Raw genomic sequence first — 26,580 nt, 5'->3', positions numbered from 1 at the left:
CTAATTCTAATTCAAATATAAGAAAGATTTTGTTTAAAAATATACTAAAATATACTTTTCTTTAAACAAAAACGTAATTTTGACACTCACTTATTATCCAATCCCAATCCCTGTCATAACTAGAGCAAATTAAGATGCATATTAAAGTTTGAATCAGGCTGATAGAAGTAATATGATACTTATCGAGATGTAATCACTACATACACAGTATATAGTGGTACTCTCAATAGTGAGTATTAAATGCGTGTAATTATATAGTGGAATCCGATTGAATTACTATTCAACTATATTATTTTAGTAAGTATAAGTAGGTAAACCTTATAACGGTAATTTTGCAATTTATTGCACTAGTAATTTTATAAATTTATGACGCCATCCACACGGTCACCACTTAACGGTCAAGCACTTACACGACTCGCTTTCTAATGGCAATTTAGAAAAATGTTTCCTTTTTGTTTGACAGTAACGTGCACTGTGAGCTAACTCGATCCAATTTGTCTCCGGCGAGTTCGAAACAAGGCAATCACAGGGTGCTCCCTATTACTGCGAATTTGCCGGCACACGGGCGGGCGGTGGCCTAATCGGTTAAGCCCCAGGCTTATTGGGTACGTACACCTTTTGCTTCAATATCGACGGCTGATCTATTGAACTTGTGGCTTGGGTTGATATGTAGTACACTGGTTAACTGATTAATCCGACCTGAATACACTTCGATATAACAAAGGTCGTTTCGGTCAACTTTGAACGGATATCGAATCAAAGTCATTCGAAATTAGGTAAACGAAGAAATGCCTTCATTCATGCAGTCAATATTTAAGTACCTACTAGCTTCTATCCACCACTTCACCTTGGGAAGATAATGACGATGACTATCAAAAACTACATATGTACAGTCAACCAATTGGAACCCTAGGCCACTCTACAACCATGTCAAAATGACAAACAGAGATTTCTTACAATCAGATTTATAACGTCACTATGACATAGTTCTACAGGGTACATATTAATTTATAATAAATATAATATTATTTCGCAGTATATAAAAAGTAAGTAAGTAGGTGTTTCATTGCTCACTTCAATTTCTTATTTGATTTGTACCTTTAGATTTGTGAAGTTATTTTGTACTATCATGATTAAGTACGTAGTAGCTGTTTAATAATCAGAGATCGGATTTTTGTGCGTCATCTCATACTAAAAGTCATTAAAATGACGTAAGTCACTAAGAATATCGCAAATCCGTCCGATCTCTGTTAATAATTTACCTAACCCATTTTTATTAAAACCAGAGCTATAGCTTAGTAGGCACCTAGGCACATATGTAATTTGGCTAAGTAATTAATCTTCAATAAGTTTTAATCTCTGAAGTTATCAAAAATATTTTCTCTAAAGTTCTTTACCGTTGGATAAGAACCTAATTAAATATTTACGAAAGAAGACAAACAAGATCTAACACCTTTGTAACCCAGATACAAAGCTTTACTACTACTTAGTTATTTAGCTAAAAATATATCCAGGTTTGATTACTTTAATAACTTTAATCGTTACGTAATTTGAAACGGTCCGTCTACCCATAAATTAAATATAACAAGATCATATCATACCATCCCATACATTAAAATGCGACCGCCTAAGACCGCGCTTACACTCCACCACACATAGATGGCGCCACAAAAAAATGTTTTGTAGCTTTCGATTATACTTGTAGATGGCGTTAAGTGTCACTTTTGACATAGATTTACGGCTCGGAATTGACACTTAATGCCAATCTACAAATAATCGGTGGCAACAAGGCATTTTTTGTGGCGCCATCTATGTGTGGTGGAGTGTAAGCGCGTTCGAAGGCGGTCGCATTTTAATGTATGGGATGGTATGATCTTGTTATATTTAATTTATGGTCTACCATAAAAGTTTGACGTTATAAATAGAATACGTTACTTGATAGCTTAAACATTAGAGAAAATGTATGTAATTTTTGGTATGTCGGCGTTGTTCAACTTTTTATACAATGAAAGTAATTTTTCATGACGTTTACTCTAGAGATTATCATTTTCAAAAAGTCACAAGCTTACTTTAAAAGCTGTCAACTATTTAACTGAAACCAAACACAGTATTCTATGATTGCCAGTAACACGTCAGGAATTACGAACCAAATAGTCGGTTTAAATTAAAAACAAATGTTAGCTGGCTGGCGGCCTAATGCAAGCATTGCATGCACTTAACTAGCCGGTTAACGCGCCGACGTAACCAAAGCTGATCAATACAGGTACATTAACAAACCCGTTTCGTATAATGAATGTCATTTACGGCTTCCTAATGCTCCAGGAAATTAAATGTTTCACGAATTTCTTGTGTTTCCTATTGAAAACTCGAGCACGAAATTAACCTGTGTGATTCTTCGGGTGCACTTAACTAGTCGGTTAAGGCATCTACGTAAAGTTGATCAATACAGGTATATTAACAAACCCGTTATAGTTATTTACTAATTCTACAGGATATTAAAAGTTTCAGGAATTTATTGAAAGTCACACACAGGTCGAACCCGATGAATTAACATTATTTAACCTTTATTCCAGCAACGTTTCGGCCAGGTTGCACTGGCCGTGGTTGCGGAAGACTGCATGACGTCCCAGCAAGGTGTCACCAGAGATGTATAGGTAAACAACCATAACAACAATGTTCATTCAAATGTTCAAACCAAAAGATTTATCTTCAGACCAGTTCGCGGATGTTGTGAGTTCTGAGTGTCGTGCGGTGGGAAATAAACATTAACTAAAAGCGGGTAGATTATAATTATTTTCACCTCACTAGCTCGGAAAGGACTTTTTTATTCTTTAAAAACAGATAGCAAAATCGCATTTTATCCCCAAGAGTCCAAAGAATATTTGAAATCCGAACGTGTGATTAGTTACTTTTTTAAATATAATTTCTTGTAAAGGCATGTCCCAGACAAGACAATTTTCTCCCTGTGCTTAAATTGTCTTAACAAATCATGTGATGCGAACGTAAAAATAATTTCATATCGAATTGTATCCGACTAAAAACATTAAATTCAAACAATTTATAACATGATTTTACCATAAAACACTTGAAATCGTACAAGAAATTGTATTTTTGACTCTTCCATTGTACTTATTCAGAACGCACCTTAAGTAACATTGCAATCTCAAAACGCGTGAAACGGAACGCACCCAAATAGATTTTTCTTCTTGATTCTTAATTTGAAACTTTTGTGGTGTCGGTCGGTGGATCGTGGAAATTGTAATAAACGCAAATTGACTTATTTCTGTGCAATTATGTTCCAGTTGTTTTTATTGCGTGTTTCCTCGCTTTAGTGAGGTGAAAAGTTATGTGTTACACACGGGATGCAAAGTTATTTTACCTCGTGTGTATTGCAACACTCTCTACGCTCAGGATTTTATTTTTGAACTACTCGCTTCGCTCAGGATTCTATTTTCGAACCACTCGCTTCGCTCGTGGTTCAACCATAGAATCCATTCGCTAGCTCGTAGTTCAACCCTAGAATCCATTCGCTAGTTCGTGTTGCAATTCCACACTCGGTTAAAATACAACTTTGCTCCCTTGTATAACAAATAATTAAATAAAGTAATATCGGGTAGTTTTTTTTTTGTATTGTTTACATCTCCGGTGACACTTTGCTGGGACGTCAGTCTTCCGCGACCACGGCCAGTGCAACTACAACTACAACAGTGAAATAAAGGTAAAATAATAAATAAATAAATATTGAGGACGCTTTACACGGATCAACTTAGCCCCAAACTAAGCAAAGCTTGTACTATGGGTGCTAAGCGACGATATACAGACTTAAATAGATAAATACATACTTATATACATAGAAAACATCCATGACTCAGGAACAAATATCTGTGGTCATCACACAAATAAATGCCCTTACCGGGATTCGAACCCAGGACCGCGGCTTAGCAGGCAGAGTCACTACCGACTGAGCCAGACCGGTCGTCATAATGTCATTTAATCCCGTTCGACCTGTGTGTGACTTTAAATTTCGGGGATTTGTTGTATGTAGTCACGGACTTTAATTGTTGATCCACTTATAGTTCATTTTATACTGGAACGTCATAGCTTAACTATGCTTAACTATGAGATGTCCAGTATAAAATGAGCTAGAAGTGGATCCGTACAAGCCAAGGTTTAAATCCGAGACCTCGTGAATCATTCGCTGAAACAATTGTTACTAAATAAACGACTTTGTTGAAAAGTTTTGCAATTAATAAGCACATTCTAATTACCAGTAACATATATAATATAGTTACAAACGTTTCGGGACGGGTCACAAGTTTGTTTTTACTGAAAGCTAAAACCAACTGAAAGATTCTTTCTTTCGTGAAGTCTGTTTAAAATTTTGAGATAAAATATTCATACTATGTTAATTGGCGAAGTAACTGCTACATCCGGCTTCGGCAGAACTTCTGATTTTCACTGGAATAGCTCAGTTAGATATTAACTACTACTTTATAGTTTTCTTCGTTTCCAGTGCAAATGTATTTCATTTTTTATTTTTAGGGTATAAATTTGTAGAAATCGTTTAAGTAAGTAGAAGGTTAAAATGAATAAATACTAAAGATTAAATAAAGAGAAAGGTACAGAACAGAGTGGGCGTTATTTTACCTCTATATCAGATTTTCGTGACATTAAAAATCACGAAATAGTTTTCCTTTGGGCTTAAATTTTTCATCATTTGTTATTGAGATCTGATCAGTCTAAAAGTTAAAATAATGAATTGAAATTTACCTAAATAAACATTCATTCTCATTATGAAATGAAACGTCTAATTCTAAGCACAATAATACCTACTACATTTTATAAGAATTGTATTCACTTTTTCCGGGAAACAATTAAGCCTAAATGCCTGCGCATGAAATATGAATTCAAACACCGGTTTCGCGGGGGCAAAAATGTACCAGTGCTAGTGATTCATTAAATATCGACTTAGTTTATCGACATCCATAAAAATAAATTTTTAAACATCATTATCATAACTAAACTAATGGCTAAGTTTGAATACGTTTAACTATGTGCAAACCTCTTTCATTTATACTTATCGCAACTATAAACAACCGATATCTGACATTGACTGTGTCGAGTCACTTTTGACAACCATTGAATCGTTGAATAATTCATCTAGTACCTATAACAATATTATTTTGCATTCCGATCAATTAAATCTACCTTTTTGTTTCTTAAGGCGGCTAAAAATGCCACGCAAGAAAAAAGATCATTCATCTTCCTGGAAACCTGACCATTCAGATATAGATGATAAAGGTACGACTTAAAAGAAACAAAACAAAGGCAAGAAATGTAAAATTCATATGTCACGAAAATGTGGAAAATGTGTAAAAAATTTTGATTGTATATTATGAAAATTATATTAAATATTAAAGAAAGTTAATTCCTCAAAAAGTTTATTTTGTAGTTTTCTTCTTCATTCAAATTCTTGAAATTACACAACGGTTGTACGACATTTTTATCGATATCAAATAATAAAATTAGTTTAATGTGTCCTCGCACTATTAAACGTCAGTACAGATTTGCCCCCGCGAAACCGGTGTATGAATATGATACAAAATAAATTTCACTCAAGTAAATACCTGAGTACCCTTTCATTTGCAGGAACAAGTCTTCCAGCCTTGCTACCTTTGTTCTAGATTTTTTGATGTTTGGAACTAATGGATAACGATGGACAAATAAACTCAGGCCAGAACTACGACGTTTTTATCATAGGTATTGTAGTTGAACCAGCATGAGGTTCAGAGCTGCATTGTTCTTGACGTCACTTACAACTTACATATGCCTCTGCAGTATCTGTCATGTGCAAGAGTCGGCATAACGTCCATCATTTTAACCTGTTCAGTACATTATAGACTCATATTCACCTATGCCAATGTTTAAATAATAATATGCTCTAAGTTGTGTACAATGTGTACAGTCAGCAACAAAGCTACGCCAACAGTGTGTATACCTACAGAATTCAAAGAATTTTAAAATTAAAAATTTCAGAATTCTCCTTCCAAAGACCAGCTCAACTGTTGCTATGCGCGCTCCTTACCACATGCACCTTTTTATCTACAATGTCATATGCAAGCACAATTCAAGAATGCGTGCCTCCTAAGCTGAAACAGGTCCTGGGGAAATGGTTGTTGACATTGTCTTACTGCAAAACAGAGTCTATTTTCACCACGAGTAAGTAGGATCATACACACATACATATATACATACACACATAAACTCATACACTTTCAGAAACACATACACTTTCAGAAACAGATTTGTAAATATAGTTTGTACTTACTAGTATTTCTAATTATTGCATGCCTTTTAAAAGACTAAAAATTATGTTCGTTCTTAGTTTTACCTACCTCTATAACTTCTTAAAATTCCTTCTTTCTTTCTTTAAATTTAAATAGCTACTCGTGCCCTCTCTACGGCTCCTAAGATACAAGCTCGGCCTAGTTTGGGAACCACTGTATTAATTAACCCTTGTTGTAATGTTTGTGCCTCAATAAACGATTTTCATTTTCAATTTCATTGTCTTTATACCTATATCTTTATGGCACTTTGGCTGTATTTATAGCTTTGTTGCTAACAATTATAACTGTATAAACAATTTCGAGTCTAAAATTTATCTATCTTTAAATGAACCAAGACTTTCGAATACCTACCCTTTCGGGCACCTCATACAATGGATGTCACTTTCGATATACATATTTCACTCATCACGCGTCGCGCAGGTTTTCGTAGAAGTTCAATTAATTAGGATTATTATAATAGGAAGTTAAAGTACAGACCCAATGTGAACAATTTTACCGAGAAATTACTCTACGCATAGTTACGTCCTTGCCAGAACTAAAATTGTAAATTTGAGAATAATGGAACAATGAGACGTTGCCAAGATATATTTTATGGAGTAATAGGGAACAGTCTCCGCGAACACTTGATTTGTGATTTATGTTTAGAGTTCTTACATGTTACCGGTTTCATGGAATTTAATTTGGTGATTAAACTTAAGTAGGTAGTCAATATGTTCTGAGAATGTTTGGCAAAGTTATATTTTGAAAGAACAAAGTTACCTGAAAACCTTTCGTTCAATAAATAATGTTCTAATTAATTAAAGGAAATCCGGGAAGTGTTATTTTAGGGATGTAAATCACTTGTCTGAATGGTGAACATTTTAATTAATAAATTATTAAAAGTGTAGCAAAATACCTAAAAAAATCCTACCGTTTAATATATATTCCTTGCAAACCGAATGTTCACGTCGGTGCCAAGATTCAATCACTTTATACTTTTAACTCGTAGTGGAAAAAAACTTGTGTGTATTGTATTTTAGATTCAGTATTTTTGATCAGGATGTATTTACGGCCATAATTAGTGTTAATAATTTAATAAACTATTTTCAACAACATGTTAAATAATGACCACTCTTAAATTAATTTCACAACTGGTACGGTTTTGTTTACTTAATGTTAAAGTTGCATTTTATGGTTCTTGGATATGGTGGTTTTATTCTGTGGCAACAATCAATATGCTCGTGATTCCATTTTGATTTTTTTTGCATGCGCGAGTAATCAAATACTCATTGTTTGATTTACTCGTAACGGTAATAAAATTAACCATTATCTTATTCCGAATGAAATTAAATCATTCATTGTTAGCATTTGCACTTCAATAAATTCATGCATGCAGTGCGAGAGCTGAAGCAAAGTCTCGGCTGTACAAATATCAGTCGAGTGGCAAAGCGACATACTTTGCAACTACTTTCGTGTTCCCGTCTACTCACCGTGGGTAATCCTCATGGGAAAATAAGTTAACGCTGCAGCTGACACACGCGCCTCCTCAATATTTCACAAGTGATTCCGAACCTCCAAACTACGGGGTACATCCACAAACTTTTAAAAATAACTCAGGCCTCTTATTTTTTTCTTACAAACCCATCACAAATAAGTTAGATAGTTTTAGATCGGGGACCCCTCGATAAAGTGTCATAATTTGGGTGAAATATTGTTTTTGTGGCAAGGGAACATATTTTATTATATTTGTGGCTTCTGAATAAGTTATAGATAGATTCATTCCACTTGGTAGCGCCCCTTGCCAAGTTTAAGGAGGACCTGTTGATAACCCACTTTTTATTAAAATACCAATATTTCGATGGCATTTTAACCATGTAGGCCTTTTAGTAGTGACCTTCTTTTAAATTCCCGGATCGAATATATGAGGACAATTCATGTTATAATTAGCATGAACATGCGTTTACCTCTACTCCCTAGTTATTAATTTTGTTTCCTTAAAATTTTATTTAGCCAATTATAAACTTTAGGCCCTACTTCCGTTCGTTTGTTGTAGTCCATAAAATCTAAAGTTTAGTGCCTAAATACACAGAACAGTTTAAAATAAACGAATTGAAGTACGGCTGTTCCGTAAACTCTTGGATGCATGTATGAAGTGGGCATGATAAACCAACATGATAAACTCGCGCATTAATATTTATTCATTATTGTAATGCATATCATATCACAATAATGTTAAGCGTATTTTCATGCTATTACATTTTATCTCTAAGTTGTAATTCATTTCAAGACGATAAAATAATGGAGTACCTACGAAAATATGCCTCTTAAATTTATATAATAATATTCGTTTGCAGGCGTACAACTCAATATTCGATGAGGACCGTATGAATAGAAGTGAGGGCAAACGAGAACAGTCAAGCCAAACTTTTCTCTTTGGGCGAAAGTTTGTGATGTGAACAGAAACCCGGGGCGCTCCCGCGGGACGTCGCACATGCATGTTTAATGGCGTCCTAGAAAGGTCAAGAATCCGACTGTGTAGAGGTAGTGAATACATTATAAACTCGAGGGCGTGCTCGACGGACAGGCGTGCCGTGACAGCCTCCTTCCAACTTCGCAAACGCTGCTAACACGCCGTGGACAGGTAGTTTGTAGCTGTCTCTCAAACAAATTAATTGTGTCTTAGTTTTGAGTGGTAACGAGGGAGTAAACAAACTTCAGAAGGTACAGAATATAAACGCCAGCTCTGCCAACTTTCAAATATTGCGGAGTGAAATGGCATATTTTTGATACGACGTTGACTAAAGATTAATACGAAGGTTCTCCGTTAAATTGAAAACTTTAGCGCTCTCCGAGGCAATAAATCTGTTTCATGTTGGAATAGATATTGTTGTCAACGCCAACTGTAATCTCGCTTGGTAAGTAATTACATTTTGGTCTTGACTATTTAAAAAGTTTCATCGTTTTTCTTTTACCCGTTAGGCAATATTTTATGTCATCCTGATAAAATGATAAAGTTGCCACAGGATTCAGTAGTTAAATATATCTTGTACTTACATCCTTCTTACATGCTTCGTGCTACTAAGAACCTTTAAATTATTCGAAATAATAATAAAAATCTTTCGGTATTAACAACTCTCGAATTTCCTTAGCTGAATAGGCACCATTGGTGATAGGTACCACCTATGTCTACGTGAACAACACCCGGCACAATAGTAGTAATTTTTACTGAACTCATTAAGGAAATTCACAATCAAAATAATGAATTGATTTTTTTTTGGTACTTTGGAGTATTCTCACTAAATCGATACGATACGAATAATTATGTAGGCAGTTAGTACAGTGGCATTAATTGACGCCAAGAATAAAATAACCTAGAACCATATATTGTTTTTGTTGAATTTGGAAGTCTAGGTTACTCTAGAAAAGTTCAACTTTTATTTTGAAACGTTTACAGGAATGTGTACCCATGTGCATCTCCTAATATGTGATCATTTAATTATACTTAATTGACGAAGTGTGAACGATTGATATGACAGAACAGTGCATGGTATTTAAAAAAAAACCTACTTAATTTAATTTAGAAACATAATTTTATTACTGGAATACGTACCTTTTGGTGGATTTATATGCAGCGCACTTTTAAAAAGGCTTTCTTCGTCATGCCAGTCTAGGTTTCTTCTTAAAGTAGATCCACACATGGCCGACAGCACCAACAACAGAGTAAGCATGAATATTCTGCTCTTAACTTCGCTTTTGTGCCAACTCCGGGTCAAAGCACCAGCTCCCAAGCCAAGTAATAAACAGAAACCAACACTCGGTATATACAGTACTCGTTCCGCAACCACAAATCCGACGTAGAATAGGACATTGCTAGCCGGAATAAACGGCAGACCCATTAACGCTATAGACATGAGCATTGCCACTTGAGGGCTGCGATAAACCTGTCTATGCACCGGCTGCACCTTCGTCTTATTGTGTTCCATCGGGCACACGCAGGCGGAGTGATGCATCATTGTGTTGTTGTTATTGATGGCCCGACATGCACTCGTGTGTTCTTCCGTCAACGCGTGCTTACAGCCATTGCAAGGGCACATTTGTCGCTTAACCGAGTTTTCTTTATGAGGTGCATGATAATTCTTTCTGTCTATATGTTCTTGTCTACTGTACTGTTTGCAATTGTAATTCCATTTGTGCTTATTTTTACAGTTTTGTTTCTTATAATACTTTACTTCTTTATAAAAATGTTCTTGACGTGTCTTAAATTCTGTGACTATCGCTCGCCACGTTACTTTAGAGATAATTGCATAGAAAATTATGGTAGAAATATTTCGTTGATCAAAAAGGGTCGTTATTCGTGGTATGGCGTCCATGGACCAGTCAAAACTGAGGTGGAATGGGTATAAAAGTAGGAAGAAGTTGAAGACTGGAAGATAGGCGAATGTGTAAGTCCTGGTGAGGAACGAAGGATCGCGGGAGGCCGGGTTGTCGGCGGCAGCGAAAGCCGTCGGCGCGCCCGTCAGCCGCAGCCGCCAGTACAGCAAGGCCACGCCCCCCATCCCCAGTGCACACACGCTCCGCCATCGTTGCTGAAACAAACAAAAACATATTTTATAAATATTTGCTGATATACATATTTACAATTTCTGAAACATAGAGAGTAAATTCACATTTTAGGCCAATTTCAAAAATTACCAAGTTATTGGTTTCGCTGCATCTCCATAACATTTCATATTAAAGTAATTATGTGAACCTCCTAATTGATGTCATAGTTAGCTAATAATATGTAATATGTAGGTATGTACTAATAAAAAGAGTCCTACGTGAAAAGTTTTTCTCTCCCTACGGTTAGCGGTGGTAACAAATAAATAATAGAAATAACCATAATAATAAAAGACCAGGTTGTTTTTGAAAGACTAATGCGAACAATTTATTATTGATGCTGTTATTTATTATGTAATAATCAATGCAATTGCAAGCATAGTGCTTGCAATTGCATTGATTATCAAACCAAATCAAAATTCTACTCGCACTTAGCATGATTTTTTGTTACTACGTGAGCGCTTGAGAAGACTGTTCCCTCAATTCACGTATAAAAAAATATACTCCTACAAAATGTTTCCTAACTTCTGGCCACGAAAATTTTGCTCAAACCAAAACTTGATTGATCACCACTCTGCAGGAATTCATTAATATCTGTCAAAGAAATTGCTGCAATGTTTCGAAATTATGGTAATTTTTTACAACTTTTCAATAAACACGATCATATGAAAACGCGTCTTTAAATTTACGTCTCTTCTTTTGGTTTCATTATCTTTACGGTTTGAATATATGTATGTAGTCTATAATGTGTGCTGAGTAGTGAAATTTATAATATTTCATGTCTACAAATGTTAATTTGACCAACTGTTAATAATATATTGTTTGAATTGACAACGTTTCAAAATTTTCAATGTCCTTAAATCGAAAACCATTTCGAGATATACGCCTGTAGATCACAAAAAAATATTTTTTAATATATTTTTCCTTATTTTTAGTAAAAAATTCTTAAAAATAGTTTAAAGGGGAAGTGACGTCACATAGTCAATTCAGACTATTCAGAGCTGCCATATAACCCAAAAATCTTCCGGTTGGGATGTCACTTGAGTTTGACTGTGACACTTATCACCGCTCGTAGTATAGATTAGAGGTAAGGAGCGAAAGCTTTAAGTTTCAGAAGTGCAGTTATAAAACCAGGTGGCGCTGCAATTGCAGGTACATAAGGGTATGACACGTCATTTTCGACTGTTCTACTTTGACAGATTTCTCTCCTTATACTTCTACATTCCATAGCTCGTAGTTATTCAATATTTGTTGACAGTGACACTTGACAGTCAGACATCTCGGACCGTTTAAGCTGACTGTTAAAATTTTTTTTAGGGATGATTTTGTCGTTTTCTTAGGTGTATGAAACAACACATGTGACGTCACGAAGCTGTGTCTTGACGTTTGTAACTTACGCTCTTTCTGTTCGTAGTAGTAATAAAAAGGGAATTTCGCATTAAAATAGCAGTATTTGGGAAAAATAAAAAATAAGTGTATCTTTAAATATTCAGTTCTTTCGAACCAAACAATAAAAAGTAGTAGTCGAAAATATGAATTGTTGTCAATTAGTATTGTGAATAGATCTAGTATTAGAAAAGCTCACGTGGTCCGTTCTCACGTTCGAGTGCTTATAAGTCAGACAAGGAAAAAAAGGAAAAATATAATTTTCTCAACACGAGTTTCTTACTTACCAAAATGCCATTATCTGTTTCGCGCGTAACTTATTTTTGTCCGTACGTATTGACCAAAAACATGGAAAAGTGATTTTGAATAAAGCGAGGAAATCAGTAAAAACTATTCGGTAGCAAAGTCAAAGGAATAGCGCTAAGCACTACTTGACTACTTATGCATATTTGATTATCCTACATATGCTGGGTGATTTTGAATTCATGGTTAGTTCGATTGGGAGATTTGCTTGGTACAACTCGTTTTACACATTCGAGATGGAGAATCGGCCGTGTGTGTAGGACACAAACACAAAAAATCAAGAGTCGTGAAATGTATGAGGTCCTATACATTCCACGACTCTTCTCTTTCCGAACAGACTTTAAAGAAGATATAAAAGTATGTGAGGAACGATACATTTACACCAACCTAAGTAGGCTAGAGCTTCAGAGAATCCACGACAAAAAGACTCGTTTCAAATTACGTTTACGTACTTAACTGTAATGATCTTGTGCGTATAAGCATTTCCTTGAGGCAAATTATGAGTTTAATTAATAACTTAGTATTATGAGCTATAACAGTTATCATTAGAGGTGTAATATCAGCTGAGAAGTGTAATAATGTTAATCCACAATGAAGGCGCACGATAAAATTGATTTACAGCCGCGTGGAGACGTCCCCTTAGATTATTAAATTACCAGAAGCACCTTCTGTCAACCCCTACTCTAAATACGTATATAATATAATGATTCATACGAAAACAGGATTAGTTATTACAATCTATTTAAAGTGGCGTTATTATGAAAGTTTGTGGGATTATTTAGTGAAGGGTTTCGATAGCGAGTCGGAAGGTGCTGGCTTGTTAGTTGGGGAAGCTCGCGGAAAAGATTTATGAAGGTACCGCGTCCCCTACCCGGTGTAGCCCAGGGGAAACCCTCAGAACTAACGACGCCGGTTCGGATTTCCAGCACAATTTACGCCACCATCGGCCTCGTAGGTGGCAAGCGCTCTCCGCGCAACTTGACGCACAAAATTAGTTCAATCGGAGCGGGGAAACTGAATTATAGATGATCTTTTTCTCGCTTTTGGGAATTGGGATGAGTTCTTCTCGCACAAAGATTAATTGTTGTTCAATCTGTTTATCGAAGTTGTAACTTACCTAATACAATAACGCAATGTTTAATACAATAGCAGTTCAGTGCGTTAGTTTAATAAGTACGAATTATAAATCTGTGAAATAATTTATTGAGAAGCTAAACATATTTTAACTAAAACGTAATTAGGTATGACGTAATACTTAATGAATTTCAAAAAATCATAAATGAACTCTAAATGTATTAAATTTTTTTATTAGACGATTATAGGTAGTTTTTCACATTATATGAATACAAGCTTTTTCCCGCGGCTTCGCTCGCGTTAGAAAGAGGCAAAAAGTAGCCTATGTCACTCTCCATCCCTTCAACTATCTCCACTTAAAAAATAACATCAATTCGTCGCTCCGTTTTACCGTGAAAGACGGACAAACAAACAGACACACACACTTTCCCATTTATAATATTAGTATGGATTCCTCAAAAACGTTATAGAAAAAGTGTTTCTCTCTAACAAGATTAAGAATAAGGTACCTCGTTCAAATCGTGTCGGATACTTTAATTAATGTAAATTGATTAATGGAAATAGTTATTTCTACGTAACTTTATACTTTTGATTTCACAGAAACCTAATTTCTACAAGAGGAAAATGAACAATAAAGGGAAGTAACAGTAATTTTGCTGGAAAGCCGTAAGTACATATTAAGAAGCAAACTAGTAAAACATTGTTTTATTGAATATATATTTTGATACCTACTTATGTTTTAAGTATTTCCACGTGTTTATACATTCATTATTCATTACACGAGAAACTTTAAAGTTTTAACCACGACCATATTTATTTCTGACGCGAAAAAAAGATACTTTTATGAATTTAAGTCAAGATTGTCATTAACACCAACTTTACGTAAGTAAACGCTTTTAAAAAGCTTTACTTGTTACTATTTGGTATATATACGTCCAAGTAGCTAATAAGATACCTACTAATATGAGTAACGAAGCATCTCATGTTCATATACGAATCCCACACTGTGCTCAAGGACTCTTGCGCTAGCAGCAACTTAAAGTCAAAGCAAATAACTTAATGAAATAAGCGAGCGAGCTTGGCCTAGACGTCAGAGGGGCGCTTATCTGGAAAATTTACTGGCTGGCTGACATTACCATCCTCGCCTCGTAAATGCCGGCTCATTTGCCAGTCCTTTTGAAAAAACCTGCGGCTTTAAGCAACGCATCTGCATCGCGTTTCGTTGTCAAAAATGCATGACACCCTTCGCTAAAAACACACGCTGCTCTCAAAGTAAATATGAACAGTCTCATATAGAACGCTGAAATTTTTGTAGACTTTACATTATCAGTATTACGGCATTTTTATTTTGAAACTAAAACAGAACTTTATCGTGTACCGATGTGCGAAATATTTTCCTTCGTATTTTTACGGAAACTCACGAACGTGTCACGTTATTTTCGTCAGTCTCCGTACAAGAAGTACTAACGTAACGTTAAACGACACGTTCGTAAGTTTCCTTGAAAATACGGTGGAAAAACATTTCGCGCTACATCGTAACACTTACAGTCATATTTGGTCCGACGTTTTGAACGTGACGTTACATTAATTATACATCCGTAGTCACAGGCAGTCAAGGTTAAGGCAGTGGAAATCGTTAATTCAAATGAAGAGACATTTTTGTTATAGAATTATAATATATTAATTTCATGTCAACCTGTTATGCTTTGGAATTCAAACAACTTAGTATTTAATGTTCTAGCCTCACGTTTTATTTTTTAGGAAACGTACAAATCTTTCTTAACCGAACATTCATTGCATTGGCTGGACATATTAATTTCTAAGCAATTAGCCAGTCACAAACATAAATTTGTAATCAATACCTCCCTCTATTTTTTCGACTATATAAATACATTATAAAGGTCTCTATTGGTTCCCATATTTTTTGAAGTCCGATTTTTACTATTCATAACGTTTTCCGTCATAATTTTTCTTAGTCATATGTGGTCATATTAACACCAGTCATAAAATTAAACGTTAGAAATTGTAGTTCCGATTTTTGAAAGTAATAATATTTTTTCAGTCCGCCTAATTACGACACTATCAATAGTAGAGTAATTACTAATTATTTAATAGTAATGTTGCTCACTGACTAATGGACTACGTAAGAGAAACAAAATATAAAAGTACGTATCTCCTCGCGATGGTATTTTGGTAAGAAACAGCTAGATATTTATGTATAAATAGGTTTCAGAAACACCTACATATTTATTCGCATTCATACTCGTTTGAGCAATTTGTAATGTTCATCTCGAGGTCGTCGTTACTGTTATTATAATTATGTATTTCTTATAGTAAAGACAATTTCGCCCAAATATCAATGTTTTCTAACGCTTAGTAACCCAAATCAGCATTGGTTTTCAACGGTAACTATCATATATATTTAACATCGCCTTTGTATGCGGGAGTGTTTTATTTACAACTAGCTTTTGCCCGCGGCTTTTCTCGCGTTAGAAAGAGACAAAAAGTAGCCTATTTCACTCTCCATCCCTTCAACTATCTCCAATTAAAAAATCACGACAATTCGTCGCTCCGTTTTGCCGTTAAAGACGGACAAACAAACATAACAAACACACACTTTCCCATTTATAATATTAGTATGGATTAATGAAACTGAGGTATAAATATGTACCTAGGTACTAGTAAATAAGATGATAAATTAATTAACTTCATTCTTATAATTTAACTATCGCGGCAACCGGTTATAAATTTGAAATTGTTACGAATCGCGTTGTTATTGAGGGCGCTGAGATCAGCAGGCGTTCCATCCATGCTTAAATTTCCGAGTCTAAGCCGCAGAAACGGCAAGCGGTTGATGACCTAACTTTAGTACCGTGAGAGATAGGAAGATGCTTGATCTGTGACGCTACGTGCGTCAACACCTTTGCCGGTTCACATATCAGTCGCACGGCACTCGTGCCTGGCACGACGGCAGTAAAGCGCCAAATGTATGCTTCATTGGGCTCAGAGTGTATTTTTATCCCTTTCGCGGTGGAAACAACGCGGCTTCTGGGATGCTAACGCAAATAATGAAATTGAGCGAGACATAGGCCGTCGACTTTAGCAGAAGGGAGAAACCCTCCACTCCGGTCCGAATCTTTCCTAGAGCAAAAGCTGTACAGCAAAAAGTACCTAGGTCACTTTTGATAATATATTTGATAATATATGCATCATTGTCATTAAGTATGTAATTATTTGCTAAAGATTGACATTTCAAACTGTGCGTAAAGCGGTTTTTTTTTCTACAAAGAGAAGAAATTTTGTACATGTGAGTTTATTTAGTAGATTTGTTTATGCTAACGTTACGAATGTATTCAGACGAGTCTCAGATTAAAGAGAAAAACTTTCCTGGAATCCTTTCAGCAACCTAATCTAAAAAGGTATCGATAAGAATTACCTTCCGCCTCCGACGTTTACTCACGAGTTGAAATGTAGCAAGAACGTTAGCAATTTCCGTGTGCTAATGCATTGTCACGTTATGTCGTTCATCGGTTTCGTTACATTCATAGTTTTTATTTTACTACGCTTTATGTAACAACTAGCATTTTCCCGCGACTTCGCTCGCGTTAAATTCAGAAATTGCGGAATGCTCCATACAAACTTCCACCCCCCATTTTTAGAAAATTGGGAGTTAGAAAGAGACAAAAAGTAGCATATGTCACTCTCCATTCCTTCAACTATTCCCACTTAAAAAATCATGTCAATTCGACGCTCCGTTTTGCCGTGAAAGACGGACAAACAAACAGACACACACTTTCCCATTTATAAATATTAGTAATGATCTACTACCTACTTATTTTGTCTACTTACCTTGACCGAATAAATGATACCTATTAATAATTATCGTTTTACGCCAAGTCTTAATTATCTACGCGTGTATTATATAATTACGGTAAACAATAGATATGGAATAGTTACAATTGAAACGCATTAAACACAAAATACATTGAAACATACGTAATGAACAATAAATATCAGGCAACCGGATGACTAAAAAAATTGACCGGATTTCCTATTTCTTTAACATGTATGTACATTGTACACACAGCTAAAACCCAGTGTCGTATCGAGGCAGCACGTTATGTTCAACTTGTAAAATTACGGAAATTTGTGGGGTGAACCAGTAAAAGCTTTCAAAGACGAAATAAGTCAGAAATAAAAATGGAGCCAGCGAGATACCTTAGCCATAAACTCATAAAGTCACCGAGGTGGGCGACGGAGGCGAGGGGTCCATTAACTTTAATGCCCTCATAACTACATGACGAAATCTCTGGAACAGGAAAAAGCTTTTTTAATTCCGACCACCACATTACCAGAGACAAAGACATGTATATTGTTTATGCAAGCTTAGCTAAGCTTTCCATTAAAAAAATATGACCGAACTTACGGCGAACAATAACGGGACTTTACGTACCTATTACACAGACCGGTCATAGAACGGTTAACTTCTTAGTCTAAGCAAATAATAAGTCGTATTAGTCCCAAGAGCAGCAAAGGTACACCGCTAGGTTTCCTACTTACCATCACTAATGACATTTTTCGAGTCTTTATTAGGTATTATGTATTAGGTAGCAAACAAAATACTTTCATTGGAAGTATGTAGTTAACCTAAACCGTTGTGAAACATGCAAGTGCTCGTTAATACAGTTTATAGTTGCAGTCCTAAAAAAACTTTACAGGAATACGAAATACGACCAACACTGTCTTGATCCGGTTTTTTGTCATTAATGCGATGTGCTGTTTAATATTTCTACAATATGGAGTACAGACCTAATAGTGTATATGAACCTAGTGCAAAAATATTTCCTTCGTTTTAATATGGAAACGTACGAACGTATCATGCTATTTCACTGTCTGAACTAGCATTACAAATTGGTACGAACGTTTCCGGAAAAACACGAAGGACCTTTTCGCACTGCACTTATCAGATCACGCCTGAAAATTAACAAATGTGACGTAGGTATATCCGCCCGTATTCGTATTTTAATCTACTTACTATCTTGATTCATTATCGACTGGACGTGCCAGTGTCAAGAGTGATATTTTTGTTTGATTAAAACGAAACTTTAATTTTCCATCCCCTCGATTTCGTTTCTAAATCGAATACTTGACGTAGGTACCTATCTTAAATTTCTAATCGTGCCAAAAGACGCCTGTAAACTACCAGTTACCGTTTACCGTTTCTAATAGCCACTTATCACCTAAATTAAGAACGGTAGGTCAGAACTTGATATAAGAACGAAAATACTTACTATCGGAAATAAATTTAGATGAAACCTACATTATGCTTACAGATATATCCGGGTTTGTAAATGGTGCTATTCGAGGCACGTATTTTCAGAGGCAAATAATATTATGAGCGAAATCGTGTCTGCCGGGAACGAAACTTTATCGTTATTGCCGCATGTAGTATAGATACTTATGGATTGCTGTGCTGTCAACCAACTCAATCATTCTCCACGTCTCCAGCTTTTGACGGCAGCACGTGTGTCGAATGTCTTTATATTAAAATATTTTTCCTTATATTCACTTATGTTATTAACAATCATAAAACTCGATTCTTCGTAATTTCGTTAACTGCATCTTAGTCCCGTATACATCCGTTAATCTAGAGTGTTTTAAAATATAACACTGAATTGTCGCATTTTCTACACATTTTTAGGGTCACTCACGGGTCCAACGTAATAAAATATCACATTTTCACCACTTCCCGACGTTTCAGACGAAGTTGCACTGGCCGTGTTCACGGAAAACTGATGTGGACGTCGCCGGAACGTCGGAAAAAAGTTAAAATAATGATATTGCGTTGGATTCTTGATTGACTATAAAAGGTTTTTTTTTCTGAGGGTAATCCCAGCAACAAAATCATTATATTATTAATTCCAATACCGACTTAAGAATGCTACCATTCGGCATATTAAGACCCCTGAATGGTCCGTTCGACAAATAAAGGTACACCAGTATTTACCGTGACATCAATGTCTACACTCTGCTTGCTTTGTACAGACTTAGAAAGTAAACAAGGGTAATCCGCATTGTCTCGAGAAATCAGCGGACACTTCAACCCCTTTCTATGAGAAATATGCCAGTAGGCACAATCGAAATTAAGTCACGCACTACATACGACCACATATATGTCACCCAAGATTAATATCTACGTATAACTAGTAGGTGTAGCTGTCCCTAAATATCGGTAAATATTGACTTTGATGAAACAAAAGCCCCTTATTTAGTAGTATGGTTATGTAAAAAAGCGAGCTTATCCCTTTAAGGGAGATTATCCCTTATTTTATTTTGTACTTATTATTAACCACGACTTTATCAACCCTTTTATTACAGTAAGTCTAGAGTAAAGAAGCCAGATAATAGAAGTTCCTTTCTCATATTTCTTTATAGTATAAAATATGAAAAGAAAATAAAAAAATATCTTGATAAAATGAAGATCAAGCAAAGCTGTAATGGACGATAAAACATTAGAATGTACTTCACTGCCTGTCGTAGCAACGCACGCGTTCGTGAGTAGCAGTCATAAAATTATAACAAATTTACAGGGAAACTTGAAAAGTAGCTGTTTATAAATTAATCACCGTATTGCAGGCACGGGACAGCTTCGAAAGAAACCCGATAACAGTATAATTATGTTCCAAATGGCCTCGGTAACGTTACATATAACATGTTTCCTAAGATGGAATACCGTTAGTATGAAAACCGATTTTTGTTTTATTCATGCAGTTTGCAGAATTTTTATTTGTAAGTTTTATCCCAGAATATATAATAGTACAAGTACAGAAGGCTTACTCCTTTTATGTTCCCAAAATGCCGGCATTCTAAATTCTTACCTACATTAACAAACGGATCGCACGCGAGCAGCCAACATTGAATTTTATTACGCCGCGCGAAGGTCGTCGCCAATGAATGGGCCGCGAACTCGCGGCCGCTGACATGTACTTGTAGCGCGGCGATAGAAACCCGGAGTGAGCCGCCCCTGGTTTTATATAAACCTGAGTATTTAGAATTTTAACACAAAGTCCTGCTTTTTAATTAGAACCTGCATAATACATACAATATACATACAATTCAGCCATGTGTTCCCAGAAAGGGTAGACAGAGCAAAGCACACAAAACTACTCAAGTTTTAGCAATTAAGGGGTTGGAAGAATATAAAACTGTGATATTACAGTGACAAGTTGCCAGCCCATCGTCCACACTACAACTGAACCCATATCAGTCAGTCATTACGCCCTGCACAGCAATTCGTTAAGACGCATGTATTGGTTCGTATAGTCATTGCATTAAAGTTTAGACAAGTAAAATTCGCACGTCACTATTTATACATATTGGCACCTCATGATTTAAAGGTTTACTTTTTTGGGTAAATTTAAATACTCACCTACATAAAAAGGACTACATAGTAATCGAACGCAAATATTTACAATGAAAAATGCAATAATACTCACCTAACCTACACATAAAGAAATACATAGAGCAATCGAACTCAAAAATTACTCACCAAGTGATATTTTTGTACACACACAATTTACTATGAGAAATGCAATACTCGGAATATACGATGAGACTGTTCCGTTATCAGAACAGAGTATCATTCACCATTGTTTGGATTTACCCTGTAAAATAATTGTCACATAACTGAAAGCCTTCAATTATCCAAATAGCCTTTCTATCGTCACAGAGATAAAACTTCGACGTCGCGCGTCGGCGTCCGGATTGCGACACCGCGCAAAAATGGAATGCATTTTATAGTGGCTCCTTTGATTTCTACCGATTATAATTAGCAGAATATTTTCCAAGTTTAGTATCCTAACTTTCAGAATTGTATTGTATGTAAAGAGGGACGTCTAGGAAAATATCGAAACTAGATAGGATGGAATTGATTGATACAACAAAAAAAAACGTAAAAATTACAGTTTCCATTTTTTAGGGTTCCGTAGTCAACTAGGAACCCTTATAGTTTCGCCATGTCTGTCTGTCCGTCCGTCCGTCCGTCCGTCCGTCCGCAGATAATCTCAGTAACCGTTAGCACTAGAAAGCTGAAATTTGGTACCAATATCTATATCAATCACGCCAACAAAGTGCAAAAACAAAAAATGGAAAAAAATGTTTTATTAGGGTACCCCCCCTACATGTAAAGTGGGGGCTGATTTTTTTTTTCATTCCAACCCCAATATGTGATATATTGTTGGATAGGTATTGAAAAATGAATAAGGGTTTGCTAAGATTGTTTGTTGATAATATTAATATTTTCGGAAATAATCGCTCCTAAAGGAAAAAAAAGTGCGTCCCCCCCCCTCTAACTTTTGAACCATATGTTTAAACCATACTTTATAAATACTTTCTAGGAAAATTGTTTTGAACTTGATAGGTTCAGTAGTTTTTATAATACGGAAAACTACGGAACCCTACACTGAGCGTGGCCCGACACGCTCTTGGCCGGTTTTTTAAATTGTATTTGAAAATATTTTCTTGATTTGTGGCTTTTCGTTCCAAACATGTTTTTACCCGACTACAGCAACGCAAAAGGAGGGTTATGATATTGACCGGTATGTACCTATGTGGGTATGTATGTATGTAAATAATGTATGTATGTTCATCTGTTCCCTCATAACTTCTAAAGTACTCATTAGAATTTGACAAACGATATGTTTAATCCTGGATTGGGATGGGACCGATTGGCATAAACATAATTGTCAAAATCTTGTTGAAGTCAAACAATTCGTGTTATTTTCTGATAAATGTAACATAATAAAGAAATTGCACATTGTTATATTTATAATATTTAATATGTAAAGCAAGATTTTATTTTGATTTATTTTTCGGTAATATATTTTTTCCCTTGAGATCCAAATATATAGATACGACCTTTTATAGTTAAAATAATATAAATACATGGCACATGAAACATTGGATAAAGTACAGCGGGGCAAATCTTGACTGGGGAGCAAATGTAACTGGTCCATTTTTTTCATGTCGTACAATGTTTGCATTACTAAATAGAGTGCACATTTGTCATAAAAAATGAAATAGCTAAGCGTTTAGAAGAATGTCCTGCTTACATCTCGGACCGTGTTATTTCACTGCGATTACACCTGCAGCACAACAATTTTCTAAATGTCATTAGCATAATTATATGCACCAACTCTGTACAAATCCGACGACATTAAAGACCAATTCTACGAAGAACTTACGGAAACTCTTTCTAAGGTTAAACCTCGCGAACAAATTCTACTACTGGGCGACTTCAATGCTAGAGTTGGCCGTGATTATGACGCTTGGCCAAATGTGCTTGGTAGGCATGGCATCGGGAATATGAATAGTAATGGACAACTTTTACTCAGCCTCTGTGCCCAATTCGACCTGTCCATAACCAACACCTTTTTCCGATTGCCTACCAAGCACAAAGCTACCTGGATGCACCCTCGTTCGAAACATTGGCACCTTATAGACTACGCCATTGTGAGGCGTCGAGATATTGGCCAGGTCAATATTACACGCGTGATGAGAGATGCCAATTGCTGGACTGATCACCGACTTGTGTTGACCAAAATGAACATAAGCCTTCGTCGGCCTTCTAGGTGTAATGTTGTTAAAACTTTAAATATGAACATAGAAAACCTTCAATGCCTTCCGACGCGAGAACAATATGTTCAAACCGCAAATTAAGTTATGGTTTCAGCGGACATTAAAAGTGAAGATCTTGAATTAGCGTGGCAGACACTGACTACAAATCTCATCGATATTGGTTCGCAGGTTTTGGGCCAGAACCTTATAAGCAAGAGGACTGGTTCGATGAGAATGATGATGCGTTTACTGAGGCCTTAAACAAACACAGAGAGCTGCTAAAAAAGCAAAGTTCGGGTATCGGACAAGTAGAATTGACTGATTGGGTAAAAGAGAGCAGAGCTAGAATAAGAAAACTCACCAGAGATGCCAAAGATGCCAAAGGTGGCAGCAAAAATCTCAGCATCTGCAATGGTTGTCGGACACCAACCAGCTGGGAGCTTTCTATGACGAAATCCGAAAGCTCATACGACCAGCAAGCCACCACTCTGTTCCCATAAAATCACTTGATGGCATTTCACTAACCGACAAAGGGGGCATAATGAACCGTTGGGTACAACATTATAGCCAATTACTCAACGTTGATCGGCAAGCAAATCTTGAATTTATTAGCTCACTCCCACAGTCGCCCATACAAACAGAGCTTGCCGATCCTCCGACTCTTGCAGAAACTGTAATTGCTATAAAGCAGCCGAAAAATAAAAGGGCAGTAGGTGTTGACAATATCTGTGGGGAGTTATTGAAGTACGGAGGTGACGATCTTCACAACATCTTATGGCAATTTTTTGTACGTATGTGGGATGACGAGCAAGTACCAGAAAGTTTTAAAACCTCCCGAATCTGTTCCCTGTACAAAAACAAAGGAGATCGCTCCGATTGTAACTCCTACAGGGGCATATCGTTGCTTTCGACCCCGGGAAAAGTATTCGCAAGAATACTTCTTAACCGCCTACTGCCATTGTCGGAAAAGATACTACCAGAAACCCAATTTGGGTTCAGGCCGGATAGGGGGACATGTGAAGCCATCTTTTCTGTTCGCCAGCTGCTTGAAAAAAGCAGAGAATAAGACCAGCCCATGTTCATGTGCTTTGTCGATCTTGAGAAAGCCTTCGATAGTGTCCCTCGCGAAGCACTCTGGATAATTATGGCAAAGCTTGGGTGCCCTGACAAGTTTATAAAACTCCTGCGTCTCCTGCACGACGAAATAAAGTGCTGCATTACGATCAACGGTGAACAGTCTGAGCTTTTCTCCGTTTCATGCGGTGTTAAGCAGGGCTGCGTACTTGCGCCGACCTTGTTTGCACTTTATTTCGCATTTGTAGTTCGGGAATCTATGACGGGCTTGTCAGAAGGTATTGGCATTCGGTTTCGCATGGATGGAGGACTTTTCAACATCTCAAGGTTGAGATCCCGTACCAAAGTGTCCCATGCTGTTATGACAGAAATTATGTATGCGGATGATCTCTGCTTTGTCTCCAACTCTGCGGAAGGTCTACAAAGACTAATTTCAAACCTTCATGGTGCTTGCACTACATTTGGTCTAAAAATAAACGTCAAAAACTATGACTAACGCCCTTGATAGTGCGCCAAGTGCAAGTGTAAGTATTGGTGATGAGGTATTGAAACGGGTGGAGAGGTTTAGGTATCTTGGAAGTACGCTAACAGCAAAATGTGATCTTGATACAGAAATAAATACCAGAATTGGTTCTGCAGCTGCTGCGTTCGGGAAACTACGACCTAAAGTATTTCGTTCTTATGATCTAAAGCTCTCCACCAAAATCAGTGTATACATGGCAGCGGTGCTACCCAATCTACTCTACTCATCTGAGACATGGGTCCTCTACCGTAAGCATATACGTACACTCGACAGATTTCACCTTAAATGCCTCCGAGACATTATGAACATCAAATGGTCGGACCGGGTTAGAAATACAAATGTCCTGAGGCGCGCAAACGTCGGAGGCATTGAGGTGTATCTGATGAGGCGGCAGCTGAGATGGTGCGGACACGTGTCTCGGATGACAGGAGACAGAGTGGCGAAGCGCATCTTCTTTTCAGAACTCCAGAATGGTAAGCGTAAACGCGGTGGCCAATACTTACGATATAAGGACGTTCTGAAAAGACATATGAAGAGATGCGGAATTGAACCCTCTGACTGGGAGTGCAAGGCAGCGCAGCGGCCGGAATGGCGGCGTCTCATACATGAGCGAATCAGTGATTTTGAGACCGTACGTCGCACTGAGCTCGACACAAAGCGAGATGAAGTTAAGGCTCAGCCGCCAACCTCCATTCCCTACAACTATGTTGGTGGTATGCTCACGTGTCCTAAATGCGCGCGAGTATTCAACAGAAAGATTGGATACGCGAGCCATCTTAGGGCACACCAGAGAGCGGAAAAGAATGATAATAACCCAAATTAAAAATTGCTAGCACCAGAACCTACAGTCGCTGTGGCCGAAACCGGTCAGGAGAATATATATATAATATATGTCGACGCGTATGTCACACCGTTATTAAATTCAAATAATCTTCGCTTATAAGTCATACTTACGCATTATCATAAAAACTTGTGACCTGCCCTAAGGCTTAACAAAGCAAAAAGATGTCTTTCTAAGAGGTTCAAGTGGGCTGGGAACATATTCGTGGCGTCAGGCTTGTTTTTACAACGTCTGAATGCATTCTCCGAATTGCAATTTGTTAGTAATAAATGAGCTTGTGGTTTTTGTAAAAGGGAGAGTGTGAAGGCAGTCTGAAGCTGGCGACACTCTGAGATGGAACTCGGATCGAGTTGGACAGTTGCAATAAGGATACTGCATTGCGCCTCGCGTACTACCTATATCGCGTTAACCTTTGCCCTTAGAGATGTACTACCTAGAGTGCTTAGTGCATTTAGCCATTCCTGAAAATACCTAAACCCTATTTTACGCTTCGAAATATATATAGAGTGCCACCGGTTATATTTGATAGTCGTGTTCAGTGGATACATGTAGAACTAAACATCATAGTGTAATAATGGAAAAAATGGATCAGTTACAATTGCCCTCCAGTGGAGATTTGCCCCACTATACCTTACAATGAATAATAGGCTAGTTTTCTATAGGTACTTGAAATCAAATATTTTATGCAGTGCACGTAACAAAGCACCAAATAATGGAAAAAAAATATGGACAGTAAGTAGTTATAGTTATTTTTAAACATAATTTCTATTTAATAAGTCAAAGAGAAAAATAAAAAGTTAATGAGTTGACCGTGCCGTGACGTTACTCCTCACGATTTC

At 36.6% G+C, this 26,580-nt stretch overlaps 1 protein-coding gene across 2 annotated transcripts in view; it reads right to left on the bottom strand.

Moving 5' to 3' along the window:
• LOC125227188 (protein O-mannosyl-transferase TMTC2-like) overlaps positions 1-26,580 on the bottom strand; it is a 149,075-nt gene that overhangs the window by 58,545 nt on the left and 63,950 nt on the right. For both annotated transcript variants that reach the window (XM_048131445.1, XM_048131439.1), the window contains exon 4: positions 9,937-10,912. In XM_048131445.1, the coding sequence (XP_047987402.1) occupies positions 9,937-10,912 (976 nt within the window). The remainder of the gene's footprint in view (positions 1-9,936; positions 10,913-26,580) is intronic.

Source organism: Leguminivora glycinivorella, chromosome 1 (assembly GCF_023078275.1).
Source record: "Leguminivora glycinivorella isolate SPB_JAAS2020 chromosome 1, LegGlyc_1.1, whole genome shotgun sequence".
NCBI lineage: Eukaryota > Metazoa > Arthropoda > Insecta > Lepidoptera > Tortricidae > Leguminivora > Leguminivora glycinivorella.
The sequence above is the reverse complement of the archived record's forward strand: the minus strand, read 5'-3'. Positions and strand labels throughout refer to the sequence as shown.